Source organism: Oenanthe melanoleuca, chromosome Z (genome assembly GCF_029582105.1).
Source record: "Oenanthe melanoleuca isolate GR-GAL-2019-014 chromosome Z, OMel1.0, whole genome shotgun sequence".
Taxonomy (NCBI): Eukaryota; Metazoa; Chordata; class Aves; order Passeriformes; family Muscicapidae; genus Oenanthe; species Oenanthe melanoleuca.
The window spans coordinates 19275043-19292166 of record NC_079362.1 but is presented as its reverse complement, the minus strand read 5'-3'; the positions used below and the strand labels follow the sequence as shown (position 1 = coordinate 19292166).

Genomic DNA, 17124 nt, shown 5'->3' with positions numbered 1-17124 from the left:
TCATCTGGAATCCAGTGGAAAGCAGGTAAATTGCTGTCCAAAATCTCAGTTTTTATCTAGGTAGGAAAGGCTTGGCTCCTCCCCCTGGCTGGAGCATCTCCCAGTGGAATAATGTAATTTTATCAGTCATACAGTAGGACTTAATGGCCCAGCAGCAGACAGTATATCTTCCTGGAGGGAGGATGGGTTGTGGAAAAGATAAAGATGATTGCCTCACCTAGTCTTAAAGATGGCCCATTAGCACATGGTATGTGCCACGGAGATAAGGAATCACTGCCCGGCTTCAACAGGTGGTGATAGAATACACATTTCTGGCCACATCAATCCAACACAGTTAATTATCCCCACAACTTAATCTCAAATGTACTAATACACAGTAAATTCATGGTGGGGGGATTGGAAATCCGCACATCCATTCTTCAAACTCCTTCCAACTCCAAAGCAGCTTCTGTTTACTGATTGTTGCTGTTCATGCTCATTTTGCAAATCAAGTTCTGCCTGTTTGAACAGCTTTTTGGCTTGCATTGTTCTTGGCTACAAGAAGTCTCAGTTACTCTTCAGAAATATTATACTGAGGTTATTCAAGGCATTGTCATACTACAATATCTTCATCTTGAGGATGAGAAAAAAAAAGGGGAGCAAAAATTCCTTCAACTCCAGGGTTTTTCATAAGGACTGTGACTGTTACAAGCTTGTATAAAAATGTGCATTAAAAAATTGAGATCTTTTCAACCTTCTTTTATATTGGATCATCAAGAAAAGAAAAACACTTGACAAGAAAACATGTAAAATGTATTTCTTAGCGAAGACCATGCTTCAGGTTTGTTACTACCATATTTAATATGCTTCCAAGGCTAAATGTTATAAAAATCCACGCTTTGCTCTTGCTTTAATAGCCATAACACTATGAGATGTCAGATGCCTCTTTCAGTCAGAATTAGAGTGACAAAAGCTCATTTAGAGATTGTTTCATCCTAAAATAGGTGGTTAAAAAAGGTAGAATCACATTTTTGTCTGAGACCAAAATGAGTATGTTAAAGGCTTAATGTTAAGCTTGTCACACTACATCTGTGTCACTAGACTTGGTAGTGCCAGGAAATTTTCTGGGACATTGTAGCTCAGTCATCTGTTCCGTTGGTTGTTAGAACAGTTGCTGGCATGGGTTTTGGCCTGTGCTCAATTCAGGAGCTGGCAAGGTACCATTTCTGGTGGGCACTTTGGATCTGATCAGCCTGTTATGGATTTCAGAAGGTAAATAACATGTATGTAATCTGTTCTTTGCAAGCTGGCCCCTGTGCCACAGATCAGTCCTTGGGATACTTGTTTCTAGGTAAACAGGTGGAATTTAAGGTGAGGCATTCATTGCCTTATATGCACAATGAGAAGAGTTAAACTTCAGAAGGAAAAGCATGGTCCCTCTTCAAACTTCAGGAGCAATCTAGGAACTTTTGAAAAATTACTCCCCTGCATCCTCTCCATGCAATTGTCTCTCTAAGTGGAGAGGCTCTGAATGCGTACTTATAGCCACATTCAGCAACATTTTTTGTTGAGTATGCAGATTATAGATGGTGGGAAAGTACTAGCTATATGTCTTGGTTCAACATACCTTTCTTTATTAAAAGTAGATGATGAACCTTACTTAAAAATTTTTTTTTTTAAAGTGCAGGAGTTTTGGAATCCTTGCTCTGTATCTTCCACTGGAATGATTCCACATGCAAATTATTTATATATAGTATGTTTATCAATTAGATGGACACAGCATAGAGTTAAAATATAATTGCATTGGGGGCCTAACCTTAAAAAAAAGTTTGAGTTAACATGTTACAATTGCAAAAATCAATGTATTATTTTAAGCAGATAAAGATGTATCCCTTGAACTCTATTTGGTATCAGAACTAATAATCCTAAAGAGCTCTTAATGGGAAATGTCAAAGGAAGGGAAAAAGATCTCCAAGCAAAACTGCACAGTAATATTCCTAATGCAGAGGCTAGCCAGCATTTTGGCTTTCTCATGTAAATACCATAAATGGAAAAAGACCACAAACTTATTTTCAAGTGTCTTTCTTGAGGAGAAAAATGTCAATATTTTGTGTTTTATTTATAGCACACGCATGGTGTACTAATGTCCCACCAAAAGTGGATCAGAGTATCCTTCCAAAAGTCCTTTCTGTGCTATGTGGTTTAATACCACACAAGTCTTCACTACATTGTTTGGAGTTTGTTTTTACCTTCAGCAGAGCTCATGCCATTTAGTTGTTGTTGGTGCTTTCTGTGTATGATTTTGTATGTGGTGTCCTCATTTCACTCATGTTTTATTGGATATTTTTAGTCTGAAGATGCCTGAAGTTTGATACATTTGTTTTCAAGCTTTTTTTCAGAATCCATGCAACAGTTTTTCATGTAAGATCTCTTACTGAGTGATCAATCTCACTTTACACATTATACTAATGAGGAACAGCTGCACTGATACATTGATTCAGGACTACATTTGAATCACATAGTCCCAAAACTTGCACTACAACTGCAGATCCAGGTTTTCTCTTCAGAGCCCTCTACAAACATCACAAACTTATGTGAACAGAGACTTAACAAAGAGGTGACTTAGTAAAAGTCCTGGATGTGCTCTGCATTCCTGGATGTGGTTTGCACCCCTGGATGTGCTGTGCATTTCTGGATGTGCTGGGCACACCTGGATGTGCTGTGTACCCCTGGATGTGCTGGGCACCCCTGGATGTCATTCTATCTGGAGGACAAGGTGTAAGTACTCATTACGATGTTGAAGTGCTACCACCTGGCCAGGCTAACAGACCAAAGAGACACAGCAAGAGTCTGGTCATTCAGACACCTTGGGTCCCACCTTCAACTCACAATTTTTATTTGGAGTTACAAGATGTAAAATAAAGTACAGTCACAGGCTACATTTGCAGGCCTAGTACATGGTGCAAAGTGTCTAATGCTGTAGTTCGATAATTCCATCTATCTGACTTGAAGATTTTCCTCAATAAAGCATGAGAGAAACCTTGTGAGCTGTCCCACAGTTGGAGATGACACACCAGTGCATGCTTGAGTTCTTCAGCTGCTCTTGGAGTTAGATATCATGACAAATCGTTGCTTGATTTGCTTATACCTGTCTTCTGAGTGGTAGCAGAGTGCTTCAGCATTTGTACATAAAGCAAAGCTTTTGTGCTTAAAGCCCAAATTCCTATTCTCCGAGACAAGTTTTTAATAGCATACTTGAGAAATACATCTAATATTTAATTTCTGCAGGTGTATGATTTCTAGCAATAAAAGTGCATAAAATCCTGCAGTCTCCTTGTGCAGAATCACAGCTAGAATGTAAAAACAATTTCTATGCTGTGTGGATTTCAATGTTCTCTTTTTTATATATTGAATTTTCAGTGACAGTTAACAGCTGTATGTGCGCAGACCCTTATGCCATTTCTGTCAATAGGGCATAAGCAAAAGCACAAGTTGAAGAGACATAAATATTGTTCCTAATGGTATCCAGGCAGTCAAGTAAACAACTCCTGTAGAAGTTTTGAGGATCAAAAAGTATGTTGAACAATTCCAAATTAAAAGCTGTAACACTTTTGAATAGGAGCAAATAAAAAGTATAACTATATAAACTGGAATGAACAGCACCAGTAGGAAACTGCAGTAGGTAGATCCAGTCTGGTCCCTTACTTGTAATAGATGGAAAATAAAATGTCCTTTTATTTTTACTAGCAGTATTAACTAATGATCTCATCAACATTGTGGCAAAGGAATCAAAGTACTGAGGTCAGGGATTAACAGCAGTGGCATAACACTTTTTTCCATTAGATTTAAATGCCAGGGAAAATACCTCTAAGCACAGGTGTACAAATAAGCAGAGAAATATAGCTGCTGGAAGTCAGTTTCTGTCAGATCTTGTGAATATCAGAGTAAGACAAAAATATTTCAAAACCTAGCTCACTCGTCATTTCATGACCCATTATTGTAATTCTTGCAATTTATTCTTGAGAAACATTTTATTCTTTTGGACGGTGCTTCCAACAGCCGCCAAAAGAATGTGAATTCTGCCTTTGAAATAAATGACAGGATATTTCACACTAATTCTATTTCCTTGTAACCTACAGCAGTTTTAGTGGTGCTGTATGAGACTACTCAGGTAAGTCCTGAAAAAAGGTGCTACTTGCCCATCCAGTCTTTTGAGAGCACAAACCAACAGCTAAAATAGACCAGAGGCAAATTTCAGTAAGAAATAAGACTCATTCTTAATTGTGACTTTGAAGAAGTTACCAAGGGAGGTGATGTGTTTGTTCATTACCTGCACTTGGCCCAGGAAGACTGGACATGGCTGCTGAGATCAGTGCCAGGGCTGTTTAAGAGACTTGGGATAGTCTTACGTTTTCTCAGACCTTAAAAAAATCTTGAAATCATTGCAGTTTTCTCTCTCTCTGTCTCTCTCACATGCACATACCAACAATACTTTACAAAATACTGGTAAGGCAGGGTCTGCTTTCTGCATGCCAGGAGAGGTTCTGGAGTGATGTCTAATAATGCAGCTATTCAGTACATTGATTTGTGTGTCGCTCCAGTGTGCTAGATTCCAGCCCCATTTAAAACTGGGAAGGTATTCCTACTGCAGTGAAGCCAGAAATTCATTCAGCCCCTTGAGCTGTATCTACTTTAATAATGGCACTTCTTTTTCTCATGCCTGTACTTTCGTGCACAGGTCAGGGAGAGGGAAGAGAAAGCAGGTGTGCTAAAAATCCCTCAGTGTAACAGTCTGTAAGGGAAACAGCAAGCTGCCGGTGTTGTGAGCACCTTTGAGCCTCAGCTACAGGAGTCCACACCACCAGTCTGCTTATTTCCAGCTCCACAATCATAGGGCAGACCTAAAGAGCTGAACCTTCCTTTCTTTTTAAGAAAGAATTGATGGGTTTTCTTAAAACACTGTTCTACTGTGCATAGTGAAATCTGTTGCCAAAATTCATGACTAATACCTGTTTCATTATCAGCTGAAGTGGAAAGAAAACGGCTGGCATGGCATCTGCTTGCCCTGCAGCCAGTATATAGGTTGGATAGACTGAGGAGCGCCAGGGCGATCGGTTATGTTCGCCCACTCCCTTGTCCCATTCACTGTGTGTCTGGGTGTCGTTCTGAGTGCTAGTGGTTACGGCAGCCCTAAATGTTCCTGCAGAGTGCACTGACTTTCAAGAAACAGCACTTTCAACGGGAAGGCTGGCTGTAGGCAATATCCAGCAGCAATCTTCTGTGTGTCTTAAATAGCTGTGTCTTGGTTTGTTTTCCAACAGAGCTTTTAGATGTGTTTTTTCAAACCAACGTGTACGTTACGCAGGCAGCGGCTGGCCTCGCTCCCTTGCAGAGGGAGAGATGCTTTCCGCCCGGCAGCAATAGCCTCTTCTCCTCCTATTTCCCCCTCCGGAGATACCGGAGCGCCGGGCGGCCCGACCTCCGCCGCTCCGCCCGGGCTGCGGAGGGGCAGCAGCAGCGGGCGGTGCGAGCAGCCTCTGCAGCCGCCTCCGGCTGCCTCCGCCCGCCGGGGTCGGTGGCCGCGCTCACGGGGAAGGGGACGGGGCCGGGGACGGGCAGCTGGCCGCGGGCCCGCCCGCCGGGGCGGTGGTAGGCTCCCGCCGTGCCTCCCGCCGCATAAAGGCAGCCGGCGGGGGCCGGCCAGGGGCAGCGGCTGGCGGCGGCAGGGGCGCGACCGGCGGGGATGGAGCAGCCGGTGCAGACCGAGACGTGGAAGGCGCGGAGCCTGGAGGAGCTGATCCGTATCCTCCATAAGATTTTCGCCGAGGACAAAGTCAGCGTGGAGGAGGTCCAGGCGCTGATGGAGTCGTACGAGAGCAACCCCGAGGAGTGGCTGCAGTACGCCAAGTTCGACCAGTACAGGTAGAGAGCACCACGGAGCAGGGAGCCCGCGGACGGGGACTGGGAGCAGCAGGGGCGCAGGGCGAGCCCCTCCCGCCCCCGCCCGGCCCAGCCGACAGCCCCTCCGGGCCGAAGGGCAGAGGCCGCGGGGCGGGGGTCGCGGCAGGCCGGGGGCGGGGAGCGGGCGGAGCGGCCAGTGCCGGCCCCGGCCCCGCGATGGCCCACGGAGACACGGCGGCCGCCGAAATGAGCGAATACACACGTAAAGAGCGCCGGAGAAAGAGCCCCGGAGCAACTCGGCGGCGGCGCGGGGCTGGCGCTCGGAGGGCGGCGGGACACCGCGCACCGGGCGCGCTCGGTGCGTGCTCGCTGCCCGTCCGCACGCCCTGCCTCTCACCCCCTGCGAGGAAAATACCTGCCAGCTTTAAGCAACTGATTTGTCGCTGCCGCTGTTCGTTTCGCTGCCTTAAATCTCAAGAAGCATACATTTTATTAGAGTGTTTTCTTATAAAAAAAAAAAATCAGAAAAACTCAAACACACCGAACTCCAAAACTTTTCCTTTTAACTGTGCCATTGTGAAAGCGCTATTCTAGCATGACTTTTTTAGTCTCCTTTCACCTCTCTGTGACTATCTTCCATTCAGAACAAATCATGACTTTCATAACAAAACATAGGAAACTAAGAATAGGAAAACAAAGTGTGTTAAGATTGGCAGTATGCATGGCAACCTTTTTTTTATTTTTCGTTATTTATAATTTTTGTTTTTGTCCAGCCAGACCTGTACAGAAGTAACAGCACTTGAAAAGTTCTGTCAAATGCCAGCATTGATTACTTGTTTTCTGACATGATAGGAAAAATATGTCTGTGTAATATATGTACAGGTCATGGATGCAGTAAGAAGCAGTCTATAGATATACACATCTGCTTTGAAAGTAGCTCATTATGAGCATCCTTTTTTGAGTAAAATAGAGTGGACTTATGGGGATATTAATTTGAAAGCATTCAATTCAGTGCACATTCTGTGTGCCCTTGCTTGCATTTTTCAGATAAGACTGCGGAGTACCATGGTAGGCATAAAAGTTTTCTTTACCTGGCAAAGTGCAAATACTCATGACTACTACTAAAATTAAATCTGACTATCCCACTGTCACATCACTCCCAGATCAGAAGGGTCACACTATGGGAAGCAATAGAGCAACATCCAAATTCCTTCTCTAGTGAACTTTTCAATAGAACAAGATGATCAGCAGTTCAGGGAAATCTTATCGGAGAGTAAAAGGAAACAAACATAAAATGTTGTTGTAAAAGGAATTTTGCTCTAATAAGCTTTGTTTGGAAGTAGATGCTGGCAAAATGTAACTCACAGGTGCTTTATCCACACGAAAATACTACAAGACAAGACATGGAACTTTCAGGAACAGAGTGGGAGGACCATGTAGAGGAAGTCTGGCATCTTCATTCTTTGTTATTTTGGCTTTGTACAAATGAGTTCTGTATGAGAGAAGGAAAGCCAAGAATATCAGAAAAGGAACTGCAGAAGAATGTAACTATGTATTTTTCTTGTTTCATTGCAGACCTCTGTTTCTAATTATAAGCCAGCTGCTGAAGTGACTTCATTCAATAACCATTTTGATTTGATCCTGTCCACCACTCTAGTCTGACTCACAGTTCCCAAACTCCAATCATCTATGTATTTCAAAAGAAATATGATATTTCAATTCCAAAATATTAGGTATTCCTTTGCCCTCCCAGAAAAAGAGCTCCCACAAAAAAAAGCCAAACTTATATACAATACAATTTCATTTTTTTCAAAGCAAAACCTGGATTTCAATGAAACAGAAGAAAAAGGTTTTGTATGTCACAACCTTCTTTCATAAATATGTTTGTATAATTTTCTCTTTTGTAGACATGTTAGTTCAGTAAAGAGCAAACACTTTGTATTTCAGGTATACGAGAAATCTTGTGGACAATGGAAACGGAAAGTTCAACTTGATGATCTTGTGCTGGGGTGAAGGTCATGGCAGGTTTGTTTTCAAAGACTATGATTTTAGCAAATATATAAATTCCCATATATTTTGCTGTCATACAAAATAGAGGGAAAATTAATCAGTCCTATGAGTGCTATCAGGTGGTGTGTGGAAAGTAAGCAGTGCAGAGCTCCTGTTAGCACAGCAGACCTGAATATCTGCTGTAACTTTTGCAAGTTTGTACTTCATGGCCATTTTTAAAGCACTCTTTCATAAATGTTTTGTTTTTCTACAAAAACTAAACTTCTCTACTGTCAGAGAAAGTTTTTGGTCCCAGAGATAGAGTGATTGATATGACCCTGTTCTTTTTGTCCCAACACCCGATCTCAGAATCAGGACTAGGTATGGTATAAATAGTCTTTGTTCTCTCAGGGTGTTTAAATCTGCCTTTGTGGCAAGATGAGAAAAGTAGATTTGGATTAGGACTGCAGATAGTGAGGAGAGAGCCCCTTTCCAGAATGGCTTGTCTTTCTCTAGGTTCATGCATCCAATCTCTTCCCTCAAAATGGATCATAATGCTGATGTGGCCTCCTGAGTCGTGTGCATAGACTGTACACTTGGTTGTGTTGTCCTACACAATGTCTCTTGGAGGGTCTTTCACAAAATATGGACTAAAACAAAAAGTGCAATAGCAAAGTATGCAGATTTTGACCAGATATTCTCACATCTTAATAGAAAACCTTAGGAGATGTTGGAACAGGTTTTTTGTTTGTTGGAATTAATCATGTACAGTATTCTTTAGGGGATGCCATAACATGATAGAGCGATAGAGGAACTGACCACCTCTACTCCTTCTGGCCTATTCCCACACAGCCTGTAATATATGTTAAATTGTGTTCAAGTTGGGTGGGCACTTGTTACAGCTAGACTGAGACAAGTTGCTTTTGTTTCCTACAAGAAGGTGGTCAGATTTTCTCATGTTTTTTGGAAGGACCATAAGAATGTGGCATTTGTGAAGTATTCTGTACCTGAAGCAAGCTCTGCTCTCTCAGCATCTCAGTTTGCAAGAAACCCTAATGTTTGTTGGCTAAAAACAATAATGTACAAGTACCAAGTTTTTTGATTGAAAGTCATTAGCACTGTACTTTGGAGGGTCAAATTCCCTCTTCTCCTTTGCCCCTGATGAGTGGAGAGCCCTCCCTTTTTTCTAATCCCATTTACTTCTGTAACAGTTAGTCCTGTACTTTAAAAAAACTAAACCAATACTAAACTAAAAATCTAACCCATATGTAAATATGGCAAATAAAATATGCCTCAGAACAAGAAGAGAGATCAAGAAAGCAAACAAATTCTACCAGATTCTCTTGGGTTTTAATGTGAAAATCCCAGTGAAATTAACATCTTTGTATAGCTGGATGTATTTTCTACTATCAGAGTGAGAAATACAGCATTTTTTTCCCAACAATGCATGTGAATCCCAGCAGTAAAGCGGCTGTAGAAATTAAGCAGAATTAGCTCATTTCTTCACATTTTGGGAGCGAGCATGGTGGATTTGCAAAGTACTGGAAGTACTGGGATCATGATAGAAGCATTGTTTTGTTTCTTGGCCCAGAAGACTTTTTGCATTCTGAAGAAATTTTTAGCTCTACTCTTTCCCTAGAATTTCTTTATATTTCTCCATATTCAAGTCATAGGCTGACCAATATCTGACTCTTCTCCAAATCCTTCTGTATGTGAATTTATCTCAATATATTTCTATAGAAGCAGTTTTAAGTAGACATCCCTTAATGCATGTCCCTTGTGCAATGGAATTTCATTCCAAGGTTTTGTCCCCATACAATATGCTATGTTGGCTGAAATTAAATATGTGTATCACACTGAGTTTGGTTATTCTTTTTACATATATAGCAGTATCCATGATCACACTGATTCACACTGCTTTATGAAGATTCTCCAGGGAAATCTAAAGGAGACTCTGTTTGAATGGCCTGAGAAAAAAGGAAATGGTGAAATGACTAAGAAATCAGAACGAGTTTTGAGGGAAAATCAATGTGCCTACATTAATGGTAAGATACTAAGCTTGTTTGGACAACTGTCTGTCCATGAGTCTTATTCCTAACTGAAGAGTTCATCTTCTTTTTAGTCTCCCACCTTTAACAGTATAATACTTATGGCTTTATGCACAGTTTAAGAATGTGATTCTTTAGACTGTGCACGAGCCTGTATTTAGATTCAGTAAAATAAACAACCACAACAAAAATGTGTTTTTCACTCACTTTTAAAACATTGTTTTAAGCAATTGTTTGATAATTTAATATACTAGATATCTTCTCTAGCCCCAGCAGCCTTTAGCATTGTGCCCCTGATGATTATCTGAAATTGCTTGTAAACATATACTTGAATAGCATTTTTTAAGAAATAACAGAAGCAAAGTTTAGATTCTTTTTGTTTTGTTTTGTTTTTGTTTTTGTTTTTGTTTTTGTTCCCAAAGAAGTAATAATTTTATTCAGTCATGGAAAATTTATGTTGAAAATGTAAGAGCTTTTCTATGAAGTAAATTGACCAGCCAGGAACAGAAACCTGTAACAGTGCTACTTCTTGTCCAAATCAAAAAAACTATAGCACTGAAGTGCAGTGTGAGCAAAACTGAAATTCCCAGTCTACAAAAACAATACACCATGTTGAGATTGACTAAGACTCCATCACTAAGGCTCTTTAAGTGCCTAAATTCAAGCCATCATCACATGCATCTAACTTTTATCACCTCGTGCTTTGCTGGAGCCCATCCTGGAGTTGCCCTCTGCATGTAATGTGTGCTGGTTCTATGAAAGACACTGCACATCGAGCTGGGCCACCTTGGTTCAACAGAAAGGCGAAGCAGCAGACAAGCAGGTCATCTCCTTTAAATGTCATGGGTTAAACCCTGGAGAACACACCCTGTGGGGCTGACCTTGGTAACTTCCCACCTAGAGGCAGCCTCATGTTGGGTTATGAACTTAGCTAGGGTGGGGAGAAAGACTGGTGTGCTGCAGCCCCTGCTGAAGCTTTGCCATGCTAAATGAAGACACTAAATTGATAGGGCAGGAAATACAAGAAGTGGCTTGACACATCTGCTGATGCTCCATGCCAGGGACATGGGTACTCCATCTCAGTCAGGTTTTCCTACATAGGCAGTTCTTTCCAATGCAAACAATTGCAGACTGTGTGCATCTTATCCAGAGCTCCCTTGGTTGTTTAAAACAAATTTGGTATCCAGTTCTCTGAGGCTGTTTGGATCTCTGCCATGTTTCATAACAGATGTTTTGGTTTAAAACTAACACGTTAAACGAGCAGAAGGAAAACATTGACAGTGTGTTGATGGCCATAACTGCATCAATAGCAAGTGCCCTCATGATTCTTCTGCGTGCTTCTTGGTTGCTCTTGTACATAAGGGTTAGAACGACTAAACTGTGTTTATTTGAGTTCCCCATCAGATGAGCACAGATTTAGGACTTTTCTCCCCAGCTGCTACATCCTCTATTTAGATAAAGTATGTTAACAACACTTAGGGTTTCCAATCAGAGTTAAGAGTGCACTCATGGCTCTCAGAGTACCATGGCTATGTTGCACAATACAATTCCAGGTATTATATAACAAATTCAAGTACAAAGGCCTGAGTCGTTTTTACAGTAGGGTCATAAATTAAATTCAAGGTCTCTCTTAAGTACCTCAAAACCTCCATTTCAGTGTAGAATGGACACAGTTTGTTTCGTGGATGTGATTCTTACATTACATTACCTTACATTTTTATGTAATAGCTGGATTATGCTTACCATGCAGTCATGATTGGAAGTATGCCAGTCGCTATTGATTAGTCACCTTATTGGAAAGAGCAAACAAATGAAAAGTATGTTCTCCAAAGCAATAAACTAGAAGGATTAATTACAAAACAGATGCCTGCAGTAGAAGATACCATATTTCTGCCCATAAGTCCATGCCTGAAATGCATGTAGCTGACTTTTAACGTGACTGATATCCTTGTTGTTTGTGAAGAATTAGCAACGCAAAAGTTTTTGCCCCTTTTCTGCTTCTGAAGCATGTACTGCAGCAGCTCTCCTAGAAAAGTAAATGAGCTTGAAGTCCTTTGGGAATGAGAGCTAGAAAAATACTTACAATATGGTTTTCCTTAATTTCCCTGGGATTTCTGTTGGCCTTTATCCTGTGGCAGATAATGTAGAATTTACACAAACTGTGGAAGCCAATAAGGCATTTTAAAATACCAGTGTATTTAGGAATCTGTGCTAGAGAACAGCAGTAAAATTCTCTGTACTGAGTTACTTGCTGCCCATAGAAGTATGGGCAACAAGTGGACATGCCTATTTGCTCATGAGTTACAGTTTAAAAAGCATTTTTTCCAGGCAATTGAGATCTCACTGAATGTTCCTGCTAACACATCTTCTCATTTTGTGTCTTTGCTGGTACAGACTCCATTGGCCTGCACCGTGTGGAGAACATAAGCCACACAGAGCCCGCTGTTAGCCTGCATTTGTACAGCCCACCCTTCAACACCTGTAACACCTTTGATCAGAGGACTGGGCACAAGCACAAAGTCACCATGACCTTCTACAGCCAGTTTGGAGAAAGGACTGTCTGTGTAAGTAGGAGATGAGGTGCTCCTCTCCGAGGGCTCTGAGCCCTGTGGGGAGGGGTGCAAGGGGCTGCCCTGCTGCCTGCACAGCCTGCAGTGACTGTGCCTGCCAGGCAGGAGAGTCAGCACCTCTGCCCTTCCTGGCACCTGATAAAACCTGGTTCCAAGTACTGCTTCACTGGTCGAGGTGTACTTCCTTTTGTAGCCTACCTCTCCTTCCCAGCAGGGAGGATTAATGAGACATCTGCTACTAGTTAAGCATCTTCAGGCAGCAAATGATGGTAAATACAACCCAGTCAATGGAAAGTGTGAAGTAGCTACACTGCTTTGGCCAGCATTAATCAGGTGTAACATTTCCTGCCTAAACTGTTCTGCCAAAAAGGATCACATTTCAGGAGGTTTTAAACCTAATAGCTTATTGCAAATACTTCTTTAACCAACTGAATTCTTCAGAATCACAATATTCACACAGTAAGACTTGCTCTGAGGGTAAGAGTAGGCTGGTTGGCTGTTGTCTCTATTCTTGGGCAATGGCATGAGATTTTATTTGGGTAGGAAAGAAATCGTATGACCATCTTTTCATCAAACTAGGACATGTGAGAGAAGAGTAATGGGGTTTCAACACTATTCCATGCATTGGGGAAAAAAACTATTTACCTGCAGAGAAAAGACTGATTCTGCATGTTCAGCCACAGATGTTCAAACAATGTTTAGTTTTGTTTCACTTTCCTTGAAGCCAGAAACTGAGTGCTCAGGAGTTTCCTAGAGTGAGTCCTTAGTCAGATCAATTTAAAGTTTTATATAGTTGACAAGTACCACGTAAATTATTTCTCTGAAGCCTGTCACATTATCAAACAGCTGAAACACAAATTGTGACCTTCCCAAGTTTGAAAACTCTTTGAGAAATAAATTTTAATTTATAGTTCAGATTTTGAAGGGTAATTAACATGGAAGAATTCCAAACAAAACTTATGCAAGGATTCAGTGCTTGTTTGCTTTCTTTTTATTTTAATTTGAATTTATTGAATATTAAGTACATAAGATAGTAAGAGGGCTAGATATTTTGGCTTGGAGTGTTTCCCTACTCTGATCTGTAACCATTTGGCAGTGTTTTCACCATTTGTGGGAAAATGGATCTGGCTTACAGGAAGGAGAAAAATCTTAATCACTGGGTCTCTTTCACGAATTCCTATAAATGGAATTCCATTAAAGAAGAAGGTGGTAGCAAGTCTAGACCATTCAGCTGCCTAAAATTACTTCATGCTACAAAAACCTTCTGGTCTCAGTGATTTGGTTTCTGGAGAACAGATTGGAAAAGCGAACTTTCTTCTGCTTACTAGATCACAGAAGGACATAGGGAGGCAGACATCTATAAATTGTAAATACCAAGAGAGCAATGTAAAGTATATTTGGGTATCATTTTTGAGTGAGAAGATTGGCCTAACAAAAGCCCATTCCTCTTTGTCTTAATTATATTTATGGGTTAAACACACGTAAATCCCTTGTGATTTCTGGCCTCTGGCCATGATGAAGTCTTGATTAACTAACTCTCCTGGAAATACACAATAGGTTATATAGGTTTAATAATACAAATGCGTATTTTTATTAAATGTGTAAAAATAAGTATGTGTGTCAAAGGACTTGCCCATGGGAGTAGCTGCATAGTTCGAGTACAAACCATGAGAATATTGACAGGAAAGTTCACTGACAGAAAACTGATTTTTGTCTTGGATGCTACAGCACACCAGTTCCTTCTGCCAGGAATTTTGCAGGGGGAAGCAGTATCTCTTTGCAGCCTGACTTCCAAGCTGGACATTCGAGCAGTTTCTGTCAAAATGAAGTAGAACAGGCTGTCAGGCAGAGAAGGAGGAAGGAGGAAGCACTCCTCAGCAGTCCCTTTTGCCATGGGCTTACCCAGGGCCTATAGACAGGGTGCCTGTCCGGCACACAGTGCCCTCTACAAAACCCTGGCAAGGAGCTCTGAAAATGTGCGCTCCAAGTATTTTAAGGTGTTGAGCTACTCTGAGAACAAAGGTCCACAGGGAGACCACGAAATAGGCAGTGACAGTCTCTTTCCTTAAAGCACCAACCTCTCCTCTTTCCTTTCAGGCCACAGGAGCGCCGCAGGAGAACAACTGAGAAGCATCAGCATGCTTTTGCGTAAGACCTGCTGAATGTTTAACCAGGGACAGAAGACTTGCATGGCTGAGGCTGGCAGACAGGTCTCTTTCAATTCCTTGTACGTCGGAGCACGCTAGGGCAGCCTGCAGACCGCACGCAGTTTCCTCAAGCAAATGCCAATTACGGGACACTGAGCTGACTAGTGCCATAACCTGCTTCAGAGGTTAAATGCCTTTCCTTGGGCTCCCGTTAGAATTCGGTAGTTTGTTTTCTAATTCTAGCGCCTCTTAAACTCCGCCTTGGATATCACACTGAGAATATCAGAAATAGGGTTTTTAAACGTCATCTGATTCTTCTCGATAAACCTATGGGGATGTATGCTCTCAATGTAATTAGTAACTATGTAAACTTCTAAGCTTCCAGTCATTTGTACCTATGGGTAGTACAGTAGATACAACTAACAGCAGCACCTTTTTTTTTATTTTAATTAAGTCTTTTAGGTGGCCATCTTGATAGTTTTGTGTGTTTTTTACTTTTTTTTTTTTTTTAATTTAATTTGTCAGATCCTGTTTTAAATAGGAACAGAGAAATGCTTCATGCATGATGATTTTCAAAACTGATTGCACAAAGATTTGACTTTTAAGAAGACTAATCATACTTAATTCAGCTAATGTCCAGTTCCCAAAGTATTCTGTGTAGCTAATGAAGAAGAAAACTGAAATAAAACTGGATTTCTGCACAGGTTTCAGAGTTCTCAGCTTTTTTTTTAATGGTAACTAAAATACTCATCACATTTTACCAAAATCCACATTCCTCATGAACATCTAAATCTTTTCCAAGTAACACACTGTTAGAAAAGAGTTTTAAAAGCTGGCAGTATGTCAAACATTCAAAGAATCCCGACTCAAATTAAATTAGGGGGGAGTTCTGTCACTAAGTGCGCCGATGTTTAGTTTTATCCTCCTGATTTAGTCACAGGGAAAGAAACTTCTTGAAAGAAGTTAACTGTAATTAAACACATAAAAATCAGCAAAGCTGCCTGCATAGAGGCTATCCTATTCATTTAATGCAGTTCTTAACGTATTCTCAGGTAGGGAATGTGTAACAATTCTCCTAGTCTTGTAGGTGATGGCTAGTTAGTCAGACAGCAGTTTAAATTTTATCAATATTGGATTAAGATGAATCACATATTTCTCTCTGTATTGACAAGCTCAGAAAATAGTTAATGTATGAGGCCTCATTTCCAGAGAGGCTGTGTCAAATTTTCAGAAAATGTTGGAGCAGTGTAACTGTTTTTGAATGAACCTATGCATTGTTGTGAAAGTGTGACAGCATGAGGGATGAGCTGAGGCTGGCAATCTGGCTGTCCTGCTCATGCAGGGTCACCTCCAGCAGATTGCTCAGGACTACATCCAGTTGGATTTTGAGTATCTACAAGGACTGAGGCACTACAGATTCTCTGGGCTTTTAGTGTTTTATCACTCTCACAGTAAAAAAGGCTTATTTTTAGACAAAATGTTTTGCATTTCAGTTTGCACCCAGTGCCTCTTGTTCTCCTCATCCTTCCTGCAGAAAACTAGCAGTTTCACTTAACTAACTTCAATTACAGCTTATTCATCAAGCTTTTGCTTAGTAGGTAGAATTGAAGGACAAACTGTACAGCTTGTAGACCACATGTTCAGTCAGGCCAAAGGGAATGGAAGATCAGAGAGACAGCCAAGGCGGCACAGTAAATATGAGAGCAGCTAGCTGTTCTAGGATGCATACCCACATCCAGCTAGTCACTCATATGCCTAGCAAGTGGGACAGAGAAAATACAGGCAGAAGTGACAACAACAATCTACACAAGTTGTCCCAAATACTTTTTAGCCATGGTAAGCATGATATTGTACATTGCATAGGATGGTACAGGAATTTAGGTGCTTCAGAAGAAGGTACCTACCAGGTATTTGTGTCCTCCATACCTCAACATATGAGAGGTAGCCTGCCCAACACAAAGGGTACAAATACAGGAGACCTCAAGAGGAATGTTTAACTGGGTCCAGAGTCCTTAGAACACACATCACAGCCACCACCTTTGCTACTTCCTAAGGATTAGCTACATATCAAGTGCTCTGAACAGCACAAGCATAAAGCTACTACCTGCTAAAGGCAATATTCAATCATCAAGTATTCAAATATTCAATCATCAATATTCAAATATCAAGTAATATAATGAGAAGTCTGCTCGTATAACTTGTGCTGGATTAAAACACAGGAACTAGTAATAACAAAACAGTATTTGCACAATGTTATGACCAAACAGCCAAGGTATTAAATCTCTTATCATATGAATGCCCCTTGCTTTGGAGTGAACTGGCCACCTGATGAGGCAGCAATATGCTGTAGGCTGACAATTAGATTTCACTGGGCAATGTACAATGTTTAGCATTTCACATGCTTTTACCTGGAAGGTGCAATTGAACAGTGTCACTGTAAATTGAAGAGTGTTTAACATTTACTGGGGTTACCATTAAGTTCCTTATGTG

The 17124-nt window shown here is 41.1% G+C and overlaps 1 protein-coding gene across 2 annotated transcripts; it reads left to right on the top strand.

Moving 5' to 3' along the window:
• The first annotated feature begins 5605 nt into the window (after nt 1–5605).
• Nucleotides 5606–15339, top strand: CDO1 (cysteine dioxygenase type 1). Of its 2 annotated transcripts, XM_056514392.1 has the most exons (6): nt 5667–5901; nt 7828–7905; nt 9757–9914; nt 12312–12485; nt 12748–12756; nt 14585–14649. In XM_056514392.1, exons 1-6 carry the CDS (start codon nt 5723–5725, stop codon nt 14647–14649), a joined length of 663 nt encoding a protein of 220 aa, XP_056370367.1. In that variant the 5' UTR covers nt 5667–5722. The 2 variants fall into 2 exon arrangements, with proteins under 2 accessions (XP_056370366.1, XP_056370367.1); XM_056514391.1 differs by lacking the exon at nt 12748–12756 and having other exon boundaries at nt 5606–5901; nt 12312–12481; nt 14585–15339.
• Nucleotides 15340–17124: the final 1785 nt, after the last annotated feature.

Bases quoted from the DNA above. Each gene is read 5' to 3' on its own strand.
- CDO1 (XM_056514392.1), top strand. From the start codon at position 5,723: ATGGAGCAGCCGGTGCAGACCGAGACGTGGAAGGCGCGGAGCCTGGAG. The intron at 7,906-9,756 runs GTTTGTTTTCAA...TTACATATATAG, and splicing joins TGGGGTGAAGGTCATGGCAG to CAGTATCCATGATCACACTG. The intron at 9,915-12,311 runs GTAAGATACTAA...TTGCTGGTACAG, and splicing joins TCAATGTGCCTACATTAATG to ACTCCATTGGCCTGCACCGT.